At 43.1% G+C, this 13,652-nt stretch overlaps 1 protein-coding gene across 4 annotated transcripts in view; it reads right to left on the bottom strand.

The window, feature by feature from the left end:
- Positions 1-13,652, bottom strand: part of SETBP1 (SET binding protein 1) — a 272,596-nt gene that overhangs the window by 212,091 nt on the left and 46,853 nt on the right. For 2 of the 4 annotated variants that reach the window (XM_075410718.1, XM_075410719.1), the window contains exon 4: positions 7,390-7,473. The exons of the other annotated variants lie outside the window; for them this stretch is intronic. In XM_075410718.1, coding sequence (XP_075266833.1) covers positions 7,390-7,473 — 84 coding nt within the window. The remainder of the gene's footprint in view (positions 1-7,389; positions 7,474-13,652) is intronic. 4 annotated transcript variants of the gene reach the window in all.

Raw genomic sequence — 13,652 nt, 5'->3', positions numbered from 1 at the left:
TGACTCTGGAAAAATGTGAGTAAAAGGAGGGTGCAAACTGCCACCATTCTGCACGGTAGCATTTTGCACCCATGCTGAGATAGGTGTGAAGTGCTCCACAAAGTTGCAAGCACAACACTCCAAGCAACGAGCCGGTCCTTTTCTCCATCTGCCACCTTCCACAAAGCCTTTGTGCTTTCCTTGCATCTCACAGCTCTCAGCAGCTCTGAGCAGGTTGTTCAGTTTATATGAACCTCAGAGTAGATGAGATCTGGATTTATGTGGCATTTGTCATCTAAAAGGTGGCTGATGGATTCTGACCCTGCCATGGTGCCTTCACACACTGGCATCTGCTAGGGGGAAATAGGAACAAGACAGAGTGGGAAAGGCAGGAAATGCAGCCAGAATGCCAAAGAACAATGTGGAAAGATGGTCCGTACTGCAGCATAATTAAATTGTTAAGTCCAAACCCTCACCTATGCCTTTTCCTCATTCATCTGTGTGTTGACCCTGAGCTGGTTGAGTCTCCTCGCAGCAGGTAAGCTGCTAAGGTGGAGGGCAGGGGATTGCTCGGAGTGGCTCAGCAATGCTGTTTCTCCCGTCCGACTCTCCCTCTCCATCCATGTAGCGAGATCAGTGAAAACAACAAAACAGTTATTAATGCTCCCTGGGATAGCAGAGTCTGAAATGACACGAGACGGTATTTTCTTCTGTTGCCTTAGTTCTCTTTTAGTACGCTACTGCGTGATTGCCTTTGAAGAGTATAAATGACCCTTTCAAATTCAGGATTTGAGGCTGACAATGACAATCGATAACACTAATTTCTTCATGTGTGCAGCACTTTTCATGTAGGGGGTTCTCAAATTGCTTTTCCAAACTGTACGTCTTCCCTTCATCCACCATCAAAATGCACCTATCTCCAAGGTGGAACAAAGGACCCATTAAGGCAAGGTGGCTGTACACATTAATTTAGCGCAGGAAGTGAAGAATAATGTGTCCTGCATAGGGTCAAGTTAAGTTGGCAGAATACATATCCTGAACGAGAGCCTGGACAAAACATCATCGCCAGGACTCGCATGCTCCAGCTCAGGAGGGAAAGTGCCATGGGATCACTGCTCACTAGAAAGGGTCAGAGCTCTAAGTCTTACATCTTGAACAGGGTAGAGCACACTTTCAGAACTGCCTCTAAAGAAAAAAAAGCTATTTGCTGACTGCCATTTCTGCAGCTTTTCCTGCAAAAAAAGAGCACTATGAGATTTTTGTTCTCCCCCCCTTCCTGTAGAAAGGAAAGGCTCTATTGAACTTCAGTCTACACTGTGTTATACTTTAGAGGAAGCCAAACCCATTTTGCAATGAATAAGAACTCAAAGAGGAGAACACAAGGTGGGAAACTCTTGAAGTTAGTACAAGACTATTCATAAAATGAGTGAGAAAAGGAAATAGGTGATTATAAAAGGACATTTGAAATGTCAGCTTACCAATGGCATTGTATGAAGGGAGGTGTAACCCACTGCAACACAAACCTATTACGGCTGAACTGGCGAAGGACACTCGTAACCTCAATTTCTTTTGTTGGGAGGCTTACATTTAGGAAGTTTCTTTCATATCATCATCCCTCCAAAACTTACCTAAATTCAAAGAATGGAGACTTACACACACGACTTCCACTTCACAATTTTTCCACACAACAGATGAATGAAACCAAAAAACTTTCCTGGCCAACAGGAACACAGATATATATAGTTCCATGTTCCTTGTATGATCACCTAGACTGTTTTCTTCAATGAACAAAATATTTTTAAGGATGCTTTACTGTCCAGACACTTCAGACATTCGACTTCCTCTCTCTTTGTATTTTACTCCTTGTTTTAGTTTTTTACAGCCCGTGCAGAATCCAATGATTTTTCAAGCAGAGATTCAAACTCTTGTAAGAGAAGATAGTGGACAGCATCTCTTCATTCCCCTAGTTCTCTCCTCCTGCTTTCTTCCGCCCACGTATTTCCAAGTTAGCCAATGATTTCATTTATTTCTATCACTCTCATTTCTTTTTAGCAGAGAGAAAAGTTAACCATGGGGGTGTGATCCAGACTTGCTCAGATGGATTGCGGGAGCCTTTGCACTCTCTAATCTCGTGCTTCAGTGCGTTTCTTGCTGACAAGGGGAAGAATGCAAGGAAGAGCCAGCGAAGCTAAAGCAGATTCTCTGAAACCTCATCTCAGCCCTCTGCTACACCCTCAACAGATATTGCAGTGCTGGCTGCCAAAGGAACTTAGCTCCGACACAGCTCAGGCCAGGTCAGGCAGCTATTTAAAGAGGTGGGTTTACTTATATACTTTTTACCCTCCTTCCCTCCCCTTCAAACTCCCCCCCTGTTTTTTAAGACAGGAAATTAACAGTAGCCCTGAACACGTAAAATTTGACAGCGGTTTACCAGATAATTTGTATTGGGCCCTTTGTCTTTGCTGGTACTTTTATTCTTCAATAAATTCATTCAGCCATTTAACAATGTTACTCCCACAACAACTTTGGCAGGCATCAAAAGAGTGTGGCAGGTTTGCTCCAAGTTTCTACTGCTTCCAGGTGTCAAAGAGCTAGATGGAGACAAAAGATGTTTTGCTTTCCTTTGCTCTCTACTACAGGGTTTTGTCCTAGATTTCCATATATAAAATTAAAATGTTTTTAAAACTAATTAAGATGGATTTGGGGGACTGGAGGGGTTGAGGAGATTGGTTTCAAGCCAGTACTTAAGTCATCGTGCTTTTGCTGAAATAATGATGACATCCATTGATAGCACTGCCTCACCTTCTTAAAAAGAACCTGTAGTGCTAGGAAAACCAGAATAATTATGAATGAAACTACTGTCTGCTCTCAGCAAATCTCTGGTGACACAAGTGGTTAGGAGATACATTTTGATAGACAGATAGATAGATAGATAGATAGACAGATAGACAGACAGACAGACAGACAGACAGACATAAGCCTGCAGTCCCCAGTCCAGTGACTTGGAGAGAAAAGCTGGACACCTTGCAACTTTCTGGACAAAGTGAACAATGCTGCACGCCTCTCCTCAACACTGCAGTGTCTCTTCAAGGAATCCCAAAACCCTCAAAAAAGTGGTTGTTTTGGGGTCTTCTTGGGATAACTGGAGTCCCAGAGAGCTAAGCCCATCTGCAGTCTCATCAGCTGTTGAAACCTGCTACAACCTCTAGATCAGACCTTAAAATCTTATCCTTGCAAAGACTGCATATGCGTTAGGTTATACTGGGGTCTACCTAAGTTTAAAAAGAAAAGAAAAAAAAAAAAGTCAAGCAGACAAATAAAAAAGCATAAAAGATATTATTTCATCCCCAACACTGAATTCAGACTTTGGAAAGAGCCAAACTCTCAGGAGGCTTCAGGGGAAAGGAGGACACTCAGATGAAGCTGAAGAAGCCCACAGGGAAAGCTGCCTATTAAATTTCTGGAACGTGGACCATGAGAGTCTATTTTTAATTTTGAACCAAGTTCCTCTGCCTGCTGCCAGAAGTCCTGAGCCCTGTGCTGGTACAACTAGAGCAGTGTCCCAGCCATCCCCTAATAGCTATTACTTCTTAATAAAGAGCAGCACTTAGGCAAGGGATGAGGTTACTGTCAGAGGGGTCATGATTAATAATGATTAATCTGATCCTTGCCAACATGAACTGGATCCACCATTCACTAAATAATTACTCTGCAGCATGGATACCATTTCCAGAGGAGGCATACATTTGTCATATTAAAACCAAAAACAAACACATGGAAGAACAGGAGGATCTTACTTCTCAGTGACACTTGAGCTCACACGAGACACCAGAAGAGTCAAGCAAAGAGGAAAAAGCAAAAAATGAAATTGTAAGAGCGGTTAAACATTGATGAGACACCTACCTTTGGGGAAAAGCAGCAGAAACCAAATAAAACTAAACCCTGAGAAGGCAAAGCTGTATGTGTTGAGAATATGGAGCGCTTTGCTGCTTCTGATTCTCAACCTTATGCATACCTCTAATATGCGCATTATTTGTCCACCCACACAATTTTCCCCTGTTTTAAATGACTTTTTGCTTTCCTCAGAAAGTATACAAATGAAATCACTCCCCAGGAACCACCTTTCTTGCTTTATGTTAATATACAACTTAGCACAAGGAAATCCTAGTCCAGGATTGCCATTCTTATGGAACAACACACCTCAAATAATAAGCAACAGTATAATAACTGATGGGGAGGCATAAATTACTGAGAAACTAATAACCACTCGGAACAGCTTATATGAACCTTACAATTACAGTAGGATGTTTGTGGTGAAAAGACTTGATTCTGGGCCTCGGAGCATGGATGCATTTCACTCCCACAAAGCACACAAACAACTGGCAACGGTGTCAATGGCAGCCAAGGACACAGGGGTTTTGCTGCCAAGAGGTGGCCCTATTTTGGGACTCCTCTCGGTCATCCTGCTTCACTGACCCAAAGCTTCATCAAGACCGTCCACAGAGGATGGCACTCCAATTCTTCAGTGTGCTCAGCTGTATTTCCTCTGAGGTTTTCAAAGTTTCTGTGGGGTATATATTGCATTGCTTAGCCTTCTGCCTCATCTTGTGGAGTTTAATTTGGACTGGGAGGCAACGTAACATAGACCACCAGTCCGTCTCCTGCTCTGGTGCAAATCCAACATGAAGGTTGGGTTCCTTGTGACTGCTGTGAAATCCCAGCTCCATCTAAGCCTGTTTGGACTTCCACCCTGGACAGAGATGGGTCCGGGATTTACACATTGATGACCTGCACTGTGAAAAATACCAAGCAGACAGGATACAGACTCAGGGAAGCAGATCTCTGGTCAAGCATGTTGAGGTGCCTTCTCTTCTAGAGGCATACTGGACAAATGGCCGAAAATGAAATACTCAGCAAAGATGTAGTGACTTGATTCAGCTGGGGATTTTCACTGGTGGGGCAGTGTGTCTAGGACTTCTCGCAAGTTTCCAAATTGACTTGAAAGGATGAAAAAATTTAAATTCTTTGCAGAGCATCACCTTTTTCAAGAATTTAGCCAAAATGTAGCTGGTTATTCCCAAACCTTTGCATAATTTGTGCTATAAAAAATGCATACCTATTCATGTGTACTTTCATGAAAATGAAAACCAAGTTGCATTTTCAGTCAACTTTACAGAGGCAACACAGGAAAACACAAAGCAAGACCAAAAAAAGAGCAATAAAAAGCCCCCAGCAGCAGCGGTGAAGGTAAATCTTCAAAATCTGAGACAGGGTGCAGGACGAGGTGGTAAAGCTTGGCAAACAAAACTAAATCAAGTGCAGTGTTTTTCCCCTTCACAAAGTGAAACAAGCTGTTCCTAAAATAATGCTTCCTTGGTTTTCTGGCAATTAGTGTCCTGAAGGATTAGCTTACAATTGTCAGCAAGTGTTTGCCTTTCCCAGCCGATGTCACCATAGAAGTCTGTGTTTATCTACAAGGCCCAGGGGATAATTTATAAGCTAAGTTGAGGTCCTGCATTCACAGACATATGTTCCATGCTGCCATCCACCCCTCTGTACTTGTTTCCTCCCCATCCACCTCCTGTCCCCTGAAATACCGACAGGACCCTGCCAGGGACACAACAAATGAGCTTTACAACATCTGGAGCAAGTACATGTCTGATAGTTTATGCAAGCAAAAAAGAGTTACTGAGATGGTCAACACATCAGCAGACATCAAAAATTGGATTTCAGAAAGTAGCCAAATGCAAAGAATAATTTATAACTGTCCCAGAAAACATGAAGGAGAATGGGATTCTTTTCCCCTCCAAAAGCTATTGCCTACTTCATCATTAAAGTATTGCCTTCAATGAGTTTTATGTTCAACAATCAGGTTTTGTTAGAGACGGCGTTCTGTAAAACCTCTCTGCAGTCAAGACGTTCCCATTTAACTTTTAATCTCTCCTACAAGCAGTCTCACCCTGCTCTACTCCAGTTGTAAATCAAGAGTGATTCAAACAGAGTACATCAAAATACAAAAGACTAAAATTGGTAAAAGTGTTTAATTTCTCAATTAATTTTCTCCTGGTGTGTTAGAACCTCAACATGAGAAAATTAAACTTGTATTTGAGAGAATGAGAAGCTACTCTTTAAAGAAAAGAAATACAAATCCTTGTCTTGATGGCAAAATGATAGTATAGCTCATAATGAATCTGTTATTTTAAAAAAAGTAATTAAAGAAAAAACAAAACAACATCAACAAAAGACCAAATCCTACAAAGCATTTATAACTGTGACCAACTTTCCTCACAACAGAGCCCACCGCAGGACAGATAGATCTGTTCTCAAATCTTCTCAGACATTAATAAAACAAGGCTCACAGACATTATTATTAATTAGGCTTGATGAACATGCATGTTGAAAATGAACACCTTTTTTCCTCCTGAGAATTCATCTCTTTTCCCATCAGTAAATTATTGGGAGTTCCTGGAGCTTTGTGGACACTGTTTAAATCTGCTTCAGGCCTGTACCTGGCCACAGGTTGTTCACAAGGTTTTAGAGAGCAAATTTATTTCATATTTGAGATCAGCTACTTCACTCTACCACATTAACATCAGATGACCCAGTATTTATACAACATTTCTGCTCAAATGAAAGTTTGTTCCATTTTCAGAATGAATGATCTCTGGACTCAAATTTCTCTTTAGCTACAAAGCTGGAAGGCCATAAACAACTCAGACTGTGACAGGGACAAACCCAGCTGGTCTGAATAAGTGCAAAGTGGTAGGAGGTGGGAAGAGACTACCAGCTGGCTGTTGTTCAGAGTGCAGTCCACCTCACTTGTAATTACTGAACCCTACAAGTGGTCCCACTGACATTAATTTGACCAATTTTAGAATAAGGGGCCATTCATTCCAAGTAATGAATATTGAAACCTGGCCATCGGTTTGTGAACAAGTTTTTACACGTCTATCATGAGGAACCTCAATAGAGAATGTTCTTGTGATAGTGTCACTTCAGAACAAAAGCACGCAAAGAATGGCATGTTTCTCTGTAACTGTCACCCATCCAGGCAGCTACAGCATGAGACCAAAGGTTGCATACATTTAGCCAGCAAGGAATCGCAATATTCTTTAAGAATGGCATTGCCTGGAGTGGATTTTTATAAAGAAACAGAATTCATGAATAAATAAACCAGATGGGAATAAGTCAGGCTAGGGCACTAACAGCTCCTAGTGCAATGAATCCCTGATCTTGCTTGAGGGTTTTTCTACAAATAAAAAATACAAAAACATTAATGTTGTATCATTGTCAACCAAAACAAAGACTCTCTTTGTGTCCAGGAACCCCGATACGCAACAGCACAGTTCATATCAAGCAGACGTTAACGCATTCCTTTATTTCCACCAGTTAAGGTACATATTGACTGACCTGATCTGAGTCTTTCACTTGAGCATTTTTCCCTTTTCTGCAACCACAACTCATGAGCAGTTTTGCATCTCCAATGACTTTTCCCTATAAAAGATAACGCAAGAAAAACATCAGCACAATCTGAACCACCAGAGACCATGAGGCTTGTATGTGACCAAAAGCAGGGGAAGAAAGATCATTAGTGAAGCCTGTGGACTCCTCCTTCTGCATACCCTTCCACCAAGGAGTAACTCCCAAGCTGCCAAGGAGAGTTCGCCAAGGGCCAAAATCACACAGCACCAAGGAAGCCACATGGACGGGGGCTAGAAGGAAAGCAAGGTGTGTAGAAAAACACGATAGAAATACAGGCAAGCCAAGCTGAAAAGGAACAGGTTATTTTAACCCATGTTTTCATAGACATATGTAACAGGAACAGGTCTGTCTATGCTCAGAGAGTATAATTGTAGGGATAGGACAAGGACTAATGGCTTTAAACTAAAAGAGGGCAGATTTAGATCAAATAAAAGAAGGAAATTCTTTACTGTGAGGGTTGTGAGGCACTGGAACAGGTTGCTCAGAGAAACTGTGGATGTTCCCTACCTGGAAGTGTTCAAAGCCAGGTTGGATGGGGCTTTGAGTAACCTGGTGCAGTGGCAGATGTCACTGCTCATGGCAGGGGGGATGGAACCAGATGGTCTACAAGGTCCCTTTCAGCGCAAAACTTTCTATGATTCTATGGATTACCAAACTGGAAAGACCTGAGGTAAAGCTCATACACCAACATTTCTTTTTACCCTTACCAAGTTAGTTCTTACTGGTTTCTAGTGTAGCTAGATTCGGTAAAATAATGTCTACAGATGTGCTTTGCCCTTTTTAGGGCAACTGGTCCATACAGCCACTGGCAAGTCCTTGCCAGGGATTCAACAGCCCAGCCTCACCCAACACTGCTGACTCTCCAGCACCGATAACGTGCTGGGGCCAACAAAGATTTACAAAGAAACAGGGGCCTCTCACCCTTCTTTTGCCTACAACCAACAGTCTGGGAAATAAGCTGAGCTCAAACACCTTCTTTTCATTGACAACCCATCAAACTGACTAAGCAGGATCTGATCATCAAGGTTCCTCACATTAACCTGGTTCTATTACGGGGATTATTTGAGTTGCTTTGGATCTTCACCAAAGCATTTTTGGAGCTTATCAATCAGAGCTGGAGGTCTTGATAAATCACGATGGCAGAAACAGGCTGGGATTCCAGGTTTGGTCAAAATGTTCCTTGAGCTCAAATGGTAACACAGCCAAATGCGTCCCCACAAACCCATCACAATTACTTGCCTTCCTACAGACATACAGAAGAAGACACTGCCTTTATTCAGACTTTTGCTGTCCACAGCTGAAAAATACACTCAGCACCTGCTGGGCAACAGAGGGAGAATCTCCTCACATGCAGCCATGGAGAGTTATGAGATTTCAGCTGGGTGATTTTATATGGAAAAGGAGACATCAACATTAAAGCAGGTAATGATTTTAGCCAAGTGGAAGCACTCTGTCTTAAATGATGAGGAAGGGAAAGGGGGTGATTACAAAGTATTGCATTCATTGCTCAATGTCAAGGCACAGCAGAGACATGACCCTTGGTGGCAGGAATTACAAACAGGCAGATAAACTTCTGGTCACCTCGGGAGAGCCTGCAAACTGCTAGGTGTAGTGAGATCTCTTACTTGGTGACCCCAGCATCTCATAAATGCCAGCAAAGTCAGATAATGGGCAAAAATTATCTTTTCTTCTCTTTCCAAATGAGATACTGGAAAAAAAAAAAAGACACTGAAAAGGCTGTACCTACACCTGACACCTAACCAAAATGCCCAGTGTTGGGGCTGCTGCTTGTAACTTCAAGTTTTTCAGGGGACTTTGATTGCTGGTTTTGAGGTTTTCAGGAGACTACTTGCAACTGTCATTCTTTGCCTGCAACTCCCATCCATCAAAGGTATTTTGTTCTTGTCCCATTACTACAGTCCTTCATCAGTTAGTCTGTAATCTCTTAAATTCTAAAACCTTCCTCCAGAAAGGAGTGATTAAGCTAAATTGAAAGAAATTGCATTAACTTATTATTTCAGAGACAGGAAACTAAGGCACAGAGACTTCTTTAGCCAAATGAGACTTTTTGGACACCCCAGAGTATCTGATACAAGTTAGAGATAAAAAAGGACCTAAGGAAGTCCCACATATTTCCTAACAGGCAGCTGATGGACAGCCAGTGTACCTGAGGGTGTCTATAGCAGCAACATACACCTATGTTTAGGAAACTGGATCCATACATGACTCATTGATGGACAGCTTGTCCCAGTATCCACTACAAAGTCATTATGCTGAAAAAGTTACTCCATCCCTTTTTACACCACAAACCAAGGATAAGCTCCCATTTTTAGACCCTTCTCTGGCTTCTAGGATATACTGTCATAAAACCTGAGCTCAAAGTAAACCACGGCCATGTTCTCCTGTCTGACTGGAAGTATCAACAGCTTTATTTAATAGAGAGAAATTACAAGATGTTGCCCGTGATCACGTGGAAAATCAAGAGCAGAAGGGGATTATGAACCCCATACTTGACAGGTTTTTTTTTTTCCCTGAGACTACAGGAATTCAGGGTCTTTACCACTCCCTAAAAAAGCAAACAAAAGCAATGAATTCAATGAATAACTCCATCTCCTTTTCCAACTGCAGATGCATGTCTGCTAATGTGCATCGCCTAAATTAGCTACTACCTCTACAATTTTTTTAGGAAAGCCTATTATAAGCAGATGCTTAATTTGAGGATAGGTGTCTAACATTAGGCAGCTAAGTTGAAAGGAAAAAAAAAAAGCATATGGACAACATTTGCAGCCAGTCGCAACTCCGTTCAAGAGCAGATGGAAGCCTTGTCATTCAGGGGTTTCCTCACATACACCAAGCAGTTCAGTGGGGATAGGGAAAGGGGCTTCTGTTTGGATGCTTCTGTCTGGGACCAGATTAGAAGAAAGCACCCTTTTCTGCAGCACACGCCTTGTGTTACATTAAACTTGCATATGCAACTTCAGCTTTTATTCAGTGATCTGAAACAGAGCCCTCCAGAGTGCTAAGGGTCAGTGAGTTTTTGTTTGTTTATCCGTACATTATTTTACAGTTTCTAGTGCCCAAGGAGTTTGTTAAGAAATTAAAACACCTCACTGGGCCTATCATCCTCTGGTTGTTGCCTCCTAATATACCCCCCCTCCTCCTTCCAGCAGTGCCTGATGCTTGCAGAGGAGGGAGAGGAGAACATTACTAAGAGAGGATCCTCATCTCACTAAGTACTACAAATATTCTGTCTTAATTTATGGAGCACCATTTCCATGTTTCGTGGCCTTTTAACAACAGCAGCAGGGAGTAGCACAGTGGTCTTCTGAACTCACAGACTTATTCCTAGTAAACTCTGTTGTGCTGCCTGCTCTTCATGCGATGCTCTGGTTTAGAAGTAGATGGGCACAAGGATTTCCAACAGAGAAGCCGGCTTTGCCTTCTGCTGGCTCCCACCCATCGTCAGACATCCCCCTTCCCAAGGCAAAGAGCAAGAAGGCTCCTCAGCGAGCACTGAAGAGCAAAGCACGTAGGTCCCATTATTCCACCTCTTGTAGAAGGCTCAGATTAGCAGCACCATGCCATACACCTCACAGCTGCTGGCGGGTCCAGCTGGGCTCTCACCTGCTCGGCTCCCATCAGTCTTCCTCAGTTTTGAGCAACGGCCATCGAAAATACTGGCAGTAGCCTGACCACCAAGGAGCTGGTGCAACACTTCTCGACTTGGCCCCTGGATGGTCTGACTGGCCAAGCCTGGCCCTGGCTTTCAGCTGTCCACACTCTCTCCATCTTTCTTGCCTTGCAGTACCCTCAAAATATTCCCCATGAACAGATGAAAATGTGAGGTGCGGAAAGGATAACTGAGCCTCGGCCCATGGCAACCTGGGGAAGAGCACAGCTTCCAGCATGGCCTTTCCGCGACTTTTATTAGCATTCCAGCTGCTGAAGCAGCCTGGGTCTTCACAGAGAAGTACTCTTCTGAAAGAGTTTTGTGAAGCTGAGCCGAGTAATGAGTCGCAGCCTCTTCATTTTTCTCTCTCCTGTTTTACACCACCAAAATAGCTCTCTCACACGATACCTACACAAACACAGTGATTGTGCCTGCTCAGGAATGACAAGCATGTCGGGAGGCAATGCCATCCTCTTCTGACTCCCTCTCCATCCATCCAAACAGCCCAACATTTCCAGGACCAGAGAGCACATTTGCAGCCTCCTCCCCAGACATCCTGCACCAGGCAGGCTGTGCAGTTCAGTCTGCTGTCTGGCCACTAAGCTTACTAGTTATTTTCAAATTAAATTCATTACTGTTTTTCACAGTGTTGGGCTACTTAGTAACAGGCCAAGAGGAACACAGTGGTTTTATTATTTCTTTTTCTTTTTCCTAGAGTCATAGTTGAGTTTTTCACCATGAAGAAAACGTGTATAGCACTGCAACAGTAAACCCTAAAAAAAATTTCCCATGGGTCCATACAAGAAGTTGAGAAGAACAACATATTCAGTGTTTATGTTTTTTACGCTGTTCTGTCAGGGTGTTCCACGCGTCTTGAAGAACTGGTGCCCAAGTGCCTACAGTGGTGGAGTGGGAGAGAAGGAGGGAAACGAAGGGAAACGAGAACTGAATCCAAGGTGGAGGCAAGCGGCAGTACAACAGACAGCTGGTGTTTGGGTGGTGGTAAATCACCCTGAAATGAGCCTCTTCCCTCAGCTCAATGAGGCCTAAACAACAAAGGAAGGCACAGCTTGCAGCCGGACAGCCTGCTAGCCAACCACAGACACACATGACAGCTTCATTCAGGAGCCCGGAGTCAATACAAAAGCTTCGAAATCAATCCGACATCCTGCGACCTCAAACAATGCGCCAAATCTTCTCAGAATTGGCGCCCCAAATGAGGGGGAGCAGCATTCAAGGGAGATCAAACCACAGGGCTGGCATTGAAAGGGACTAAAAAGGAGAAGAATGTTCCCAGTTTATTAATGGCGAGGTCTGGCCGGCTGCATCCCAGCCGCCATAGGTTACGTTCATTAAAGGGCAGTGCTTTGCATGTATTATGCAGAGAGCCCGGAGAGTATGTGTGTGCGTGCATGTGTGCGTGAGCATGCCCCTCGCTTGCTAGAGATCAGGATGTGTCTTTCTGCTTAGCATTGTTGTCTCCATCAGAAATTCCTCCTGTGTGAACCGCAAACGGGGTTTTTTCCCACTTGAGCAACTGTATAGGCACAGGCGCATGCACGCCCTCACACATACGCATGCTCTCTCTCATCCCTGAGCCTGAAAAGCATAAAAGAACTCAGACAGGCTGTTTCCAAGTTAAAAAAAAAAAAAAAAAAGCCCAATATTTCACATTTCATTCCCTCCTGGCCATACTTTCAGCTCACAAACACACAAAATCTACTACAAAAGACTGAAGCATTATGCGATTGCCACTGCTGCTGTTGGGAGTTGATTGCTCCATAAACCTTTGCTCACTCCTACATGCCATAAAGGACCTGGCTCTACAGCGTAACAAACCCACAAAGATGAGAAAAAGAAAAAGAAGTGCTTCGGTTGCAGGACTTGTCCCCTCTGGGCAGGATTGCCTCCTCCGGGGTAGTTTCACCTGCAGCATCTGTCTTGTAGCACTGCACACAAATGGCACCCTTCCCCCTACAGCAACAAAAAGGCCAAGCAAATTCTTTTTATCAGCTTTCCTTTGAAGGCAGGTGGAGAAGTAGAATATAGACACACACACACAAAAAAGGGTAAACACCATTCTCAAAAGTACTGTTTGGATTCAACTGTCCTAATGATCTTTTTTTTAGCTGCCACATGTTTGACAGAGTTGGACCGTGCAAGTTTTCTCCTCTTCAGCTGCACGGCCCAAGATGGAACGCTTGCTTGAGAAGGTCAGGCTTGAAAAAAGTTTCTTTTTTTGTGCTAAAATGAGAGTAGATGAAGAGAAAAGGCTAAATTTTTCAAAGCGGTCTGCAGATTTTGATGCACGTTTCCCACGCATTTTCACTGGAGACGTGACAAAGTCCAATGAACTTTGCTTTTAAAGTGTCACACTGATCTTGTGCTCAGAACAGATAGGGCTGTGGGAGCTAATAACCTCTCTCAAACTTGGAGAAATTTAGGAGTACAGAAACTGAACACAAAAATAAATATTCCTTAGGACTCAACAATTTCAATACTTTTTATTCTCAATAGATTG

Source organism: Opisthocomus hoazin, chromosome Z (assembly GCF_030867145.1).
Source record: "Opisthocomus hoazin isolate bOpiHoa1 chromosome Z, bOpiHoa1.hap1, whole genome shotgun sequence".
NCBI lineage: Eukaryota > Metazoa > Chordata > Aves > Opisthocomiformes > Opisthocomidae > Opisthocomus > Opisthocomus hoazin.
Note: the sequence above shows the minus strand (reverse complement) of the source record. Positions and strands in the feature narration are given on the sequence as shown.